The sequence below is a fragment of the Oryza brachyantha genome, chromosome 5, assembly GCF_000231095.2.
Source record: "Oryza brachyantha chromosome 5, ObraRS2, whole genome shotgun sequence".
Lineage (NCBI taxonomy): Eukaryota > Viridiplantae > Streptophyta > Magnoliopsida > Poales > Poaceae > Oryza > Oryza brachyantha.
Window position 1 is genome coordinate 3,544,769 of NC_023167.2, and position 6,000 is coordinate 3,550,768.

Sequence of the window (6,000 nt, forward strand, 5' to 3'; positions counted from 1 at the left end):
GACTCTAAGCCGTTGCCATGTATGACAACAGTTTTTCTCTCTTATTCCCTCTCTTTCCTCCATGTCATCAAATTTGCTTACCTGGCGAACGAGAGAGTCAGTTAATAATCACCTTTGTACGTGTCCTAAGTTATTAGGATCACACGAAGTTTCGTCCGTCCATTCAGAGGATTAACGTCCTAGATTTTGTGCTACAGTATTCCATGCTACAATATTTTTTGCTGCAGTATTTGAGCCATCCGATTTACATCTACTAGTAATAGATACAACTTTCAAAATTACAGTTATTATAGCAACTTCAGCTGAACCGGATCCACCGAACTGACCCAAAACCTAACATGGTTTGGTGTAGTTCGGCGCACCAACGTGGCCCACCAAACAATTTGTGCATGCAATGAAAATCATGCATAACGATGAAACATCTAAATGCTTATGATATTTTTTCCCTCGAAATATCCTAAAATAATTATTTCGCCCATAAATTATAATTTGATATTATGTATTTTACTTTAGGTCCATTTAATTGAGATCTAGTTTTTAGTATATTTCGATTAGAGCTAGAGTTACCAGACTATCTAGAACATGATTGATCTAGTATAGCTCTTCAAATTTTTTGGAAGTGCTTTGGCTTTCTCCGCTTTGTTGTTTAGGTTGAGTTTGAGTTTGAGAGTGAGGGAAGAAAAGAAAGATGATCACGTCAAACGATGTATCTCATTAGCGATGATAAGTATTATCTATTATACATTCTAAAAAATCAATTAATGAATTTTTAAAAAATAGATAGAATCTTTTTTTAAATATGTACTGATTAGCAATTTAAAAAGTGTGATCACGAGAAAAACGAGTGGAGCTTATACCCTTTATGAAACCGAGCCTCGTAATTCTAGCTTTATCAATGTTGTTATTTTCATTACTAACCTGATTTAGACGCCACTACGAAATAATCACTGAATGGATTGACGTTGAGGACTTCAGGTCCATTCTAATGGGCTACAGCTTTGCAATTTTAGTTGACCTCCATGACTTGCATTTAGAAATGATAATTATGGCGTTCTGGCGCTTTCCTTTTTTCTATGATTTATCAGTTAGCAGATGAAAATAATTCTATACTAGTATTGTATATAGGTATGTATGTGATATTTAAAAATATCCTCTCTGTTTCTAAATGTTTGACGACGTTGATTTTTTTATATATGTTTGACCATTCGTTTTATTCAATTCTTTTTTAAAATATGTAAAGCTATATATATGCATAAAAGTATACTTCACCATAAATAAAATGATATAAAAATAATTAATAATTTTAAGTTTTTTAATAAGACAAAGGGTCAAACGTACATAAAAAAGTCAATGACGTCTACTATGTAAGTTGGACAATCTATGCCTATGGTATTGGATACACCACTTGGCAATTTAATTATCCTGGCAAAACCCCAATGAAAAAAATAACATTTCAGTCCTTTTGACTTTCTATTTGTAATGTTTGACCACTGTCTTATTCAAAAAAATTTAAAAATATTATTTATTTTATTTATTATTAAAATTAGTTTAATTATTACTTATAAATTTTTATATTTACACTAATTTTTTAAATAAGATGAATGGTTAAAAATTATAAGTGAATAGTTAGAATCCCATATATACCCGGACGGAGGGAGTACTATTTTTTCGGTCCACAGGGAATATGTAATATATGGTTGTCTATAAGTTCTAATCTGATGGAACCATTTCAGGGAGCATTGTTTTTCCACTGAATATTCTGATGTTAAATAGTGGTGTTCGTTTGATTGATAAGATGAAAAGGCAAAGATTAATGAGTACTGTAGTATAGAAACTTCGCAGAATGACACATTACACGATCGAGTCTTTTCCTACCCATTCGATCAGGTGTCGTACGTTGACTGGGAATTCAACTGATTTAATTTATATGCTGGCGATTTGGACTAAAGGAAGAAAATAACATGCTGGCTAATCAGCTGGGTCAAGGGTACTTATTATACTAGTTAATAACTTATTACTTGTCGAGATTGTGCTCAGACCACAAGGAGATCACAAACAGGGTTTTAGTTGAAAGAAAAAACAGGGGTAATGGACATACATTTTGGACGTTTTCAGTGAAGATTTATAAACTTAAAACATGTTTTCACTGATTTCAAACCTTTAATTTTGTTGAATGCGAAATAATTCTAGAGTTGTGATTTTGGCCTCCCTTTTTTGGCTGCCCCTATCTTTTTAGAGTTGTGATTTTGGCCTCCGTTTTTTTAAACAGAAGCTCCGGTTCACCCCTATTTTGCCAATTCCTACTAACGATGTTGATTTAAAGGTGAAAAAACATATTCCCTCCATCCATAAATATTTTTGACGCCGTTGATTTTTTTATAAATATTTGACTATTTGTCGTATTTATTTTTTAAAAAATATATAAAGCTATATATATATATGCATAAAAGTATATATAACAATAAATAAAATTATATAAAAATAATTAGTAATTATGTAAATTTTTTAAATAATATGAATAATCAAACGTGTATAAAAAAAAGTTAACGACGTCAAAGAACGGATGGAGTATTTAACTAAAGCCCACGAAGCTTTTTATTATCTTTTTGCTCATTGGTTTTGTTAGATTTAAAAACAATAATGAAATCACCATACAACAAAAAAGCGAGGCAAACTATGCAAAGTAAACATGTCCTTCTTATCGCCAATTTAACAGAATTTAGAAGGACTTGACATAATAGGGGCAAATGAAGCTTTGTTAAAATAGTTGGGATCAGAATAACAAACAATAAGAAAGGGGTAAAATCACAATTTGCAAACTAAAACAGAACTAATTCTAAATGTCTGACAACATGCACATCTTACTAGACTCACCGGTAGACTTAGAATTCTAGAAATATCATTGTGAAGTAAAGTGAACTTTGTTAAAGTCTATGTTGATTCTATCAATATGATTATGATTTGGAGTTGTAATAGGTATTATGACAGGAGTAAAATCGAACTCTAATACTCTAATCTGAGCAAACCTATGTTATATATTACCACTTTCGTTCTATCTAAAATATAAGAATTTCTCGGTTGTTTAAAAGGGATTAGGATTTTTAAAAAAATAATATAGTGTCATTTAGTACTGATGAATGAATTAATAAGGTGGAAGATAAAAGAGAAATAATAGAAGTGATTGATGTGACAAATAGTCTTTAAACAGTGTTAGAAATATTTATAGTTTGGAAAGGAGGTAATATAAAATATATATGCTTGTTTAGGAGACAAGTGCCGGTAAGTAGTGTCCAAAAAAAGGTTTTAGCTTAATTTCCTTAATAAATATCGTATCTCTGTGCCATCTTCAGGATTAGATTTCATATGGTATACTTTTAAGTTTATCATCCTTGTCTTTTCACATATGCTTCTTTTTATAAGCTAAAAATTAAAATTTCAACTTTAATTTAGAGTTGATTTTGGAGTTTTTCTATCATAGTTTATTTTTCAGCCTTTATTTTTAGAATATTGCTAAGAATACACATATAAAAATTTTATCTATAAATTATTGCTTGTTTATAAATACATCGTTTAGCTTTTTCCTAAAAAAGCCAAATAATCATCACATAGATATCAATGTAGATACTAGTGCCGTTTAACAATAAACTTGAATGGTCTATTTGAACTTCTGAGGCCCAATTTTCTCACAATTAAAACCCTTCTCTGTGAGACTGTTGCCTAGCTAGCTAGTGACCGAAAAAAAAACACTCTGAAAGTATATCACTTCAGCAACAAGAGAGAAGAAAAGACATCTCAGTGTGTTTCTCCCTCTGTTCCTGAAAATTACACATTAAACCAGCAGTCGATCTTTCTGCTAAAATACATGAGTCATGAACACGAACTCAAAAAAAGAAAAAAAAAAGATAACATGGGCAAAACTAATAAACATTCACTGTCATGAATCATGATATATAGAGTATGATACATCAGAGTTTGTAATTAAGATGATTAATTCAGGTAATTAAAACCTCTCTAGTTTCTAGCCTAGCTTAATTAGCTCCCGGGCGTCCAGTAGTGAAGACGACGCAGCCTCAGAAGAGCAGCGAGCCAGCCGAATAGGCGGCCGACGGCGGCGAGCCGGCGCTGCCCGGCGGGCTGGTGTAGTAGTCGCCGGCGTACTGCAGCGCGGCGGCGGGGCTCGCGTGGTTGTGGACGCCGTCGTAGGTGGTGATCACGTAGCGGTGGTCCTCCCGGTCCCTCTCCACGCGCTTCTTCACGTTGCACCCCTCCGTCGAGCACCGGTAGTAGTTCCTGCACGCACCCCATGGAGATTTCAGAACAAGCTGCATGCGGATTCGTAATTTCAGAGCAAATTCCATCCAAAACACACTCCTGAGGTTTTTGAATTTGCTTGGATTTAATAAAGTCAGTTGAAATTTCCAAAATTTAAACGCAATTCATGTGAATGGATAAGGCTTGTGACCAAGTGGCATGGCGGCGGTGACGTCACTACATATTCTTGTACCTTGGATTCGGGCTGTTCTTGACGGCTTTCTTGCCATACTTCCTCCACTTGAAGCCATCATCCAAGATCTCCACCTCTGATCTCATCCTGAACCCAATCCTCCCGTTCACCCGCGCTGTAATCTTCTCCTCATTCCCGCACATCATCCTGATCAAACCAAACCAAACGAACAATTCATCACCAAATTTACCCATCAAGCAAATAGAATCAGCACAAAAAATACCACATACATAATGTTTTTATTATTCTCCGGATACTCGTCCCCGGAGCCGGTGAAAACTGGAGCCGGGAGCGAGTAGTCGAAATCAAGCTCGCCGAAGAAGTCAGCCTCGACGGCGACGGTGGTGGCAGCCCGGAGCTCCGGGCCGTAGCTGGCCATGAAAGGAGAGGAGGAGGAAGAGTAGGAGCAGGAGCTACTGAAGAAAGCTTCAGGGTTGAGCCCGACGGAAGCCGCCATAGCAGCAGCAGCAGTACAGTGCTCAGCCACTGGTCCGCAACTTGTGAATTTTTTTTGGTGATCGATGGATCGGATATGATATGGTAAATCTTCAGGGCGGCGAGGCGAGCAATTTATACACACATGTTGCCGGCAAAATTGAGAGCTGGGTGGCTGGCTTCCTTCCCGGATCTTTCTCGGATGGCGTGCTTGGCTGATCCGAAGGTTCTCAGATGCGTCACCTGTCAAATCCATGGACCTGATAGTACCAGTGCTACTAATTAAGGGGCTGAGGACCTCATGCCACATCTAATATTTGAATATTTTTTATAAAATATTAAACGTAGACTAATTGTAAAACTAATTATAGGAATGAGAGCTAATTTACGTAACAAATTTTTTAAACCTAATTAATCAATAATTAGAGTATATTTACTATAGCATCATATAGGCTAATCATGAATTAATTAGGCTCAATAGCTTAATCTCGCGAATTAGTCCAAAATTATGGATGAGTTTTATTAATAATCTATGTTTAGTCCCTTGTCCCAAACACCCTTAAGCTCTTTTGCTTTGGGAGATACTCCGTCACATGTCAATTCCACTATGGTTTGATGTGGACGCATCCTCAGCTGCACTCAATGCGTTGGCACATATAGTCTTGGTGTGATTCGAGCATATCCTAGATGATTGTTTAGTTGTTTGATAGAAAAAAATTAAATAATATACTTATAAATAATAAATAATTTATGAATAAAAGTTTTATATACGTGCTCTTAGTGATCTTAAAGTTAAGGCTGAAAAATAAACTTCAGTGAAAAAACTCTAAAATCAACTCTAAATTTAAGGTTGAAAATTTAAATTTTGGCATATAAGCATAAATATAAGTGGAAAGATGGGGAGTATGTTTTAATCTTCTGCTTAGAATACTTAAATTTATCTATCGATTATTTGAGCTACGGATAATCTGGTATTCATATATATGCAAATGAACCGAATAAAAGATTATCTATTAGTAAGGTTTTTTATTTTTGCTCGTGGTTTAAAAGACATGGCTAAA

General features: G+C 34.9%; 1 protein-coding gene across 1 annotated transcript; it reads right to left on the reverse strand.

Annotated features, from left to right (window-relative positions):
* Positions 1-3,755: 3,755 nt before the first annotated feature.
* LOC102714095 (probable WRKY transcription factor 51) lies at positions 3,756-5,038 on the reverse strand. Its single transcript, XM_006654057.3, has 3 exons — positions 4,735-5,038; positions 4,505-4,651; positions 3,756-4,290 (listed from the first exon to the last, which is right to left on the reverse strand). Exons 1-3 carry the CDS (start codon positions 4,959-4,961, stop codon positions 4,071-4,073), a joined length of 594 nt encoding a protein of 197 aa, XP_006654120.2. The 5' UTR covers positions 4,962-5,038; the 3' UTR covers positions 3,756-4,070.
* Between the last annotated feature and the right edge of the window lie 962 nt (positions 5,039-6,000).

Coding starts and splice junctions, on each gene's coding strand:
- LOC102714095 (XM_006654057.3), bottom strand. CDS start 4,961: ATGGCGGCTTCCGTCGGGCTCAACCCTGAAGCTTTCTTCAGTAGCTCC. Junction 4,652..4,734: donor GAGAATAATAAAAACATTAT/GTATGTGGTATT, acceptor TGGTTTGATCAG/GATGATGTGCGGGAATGAGG. Junction 4,291..4,504: donor AAGAACAGCCCGAATCCAAG/GTACAAGAATAT, acceptor GGGTGCGTGCAG/GAACTACTACCGGTGCTCGA.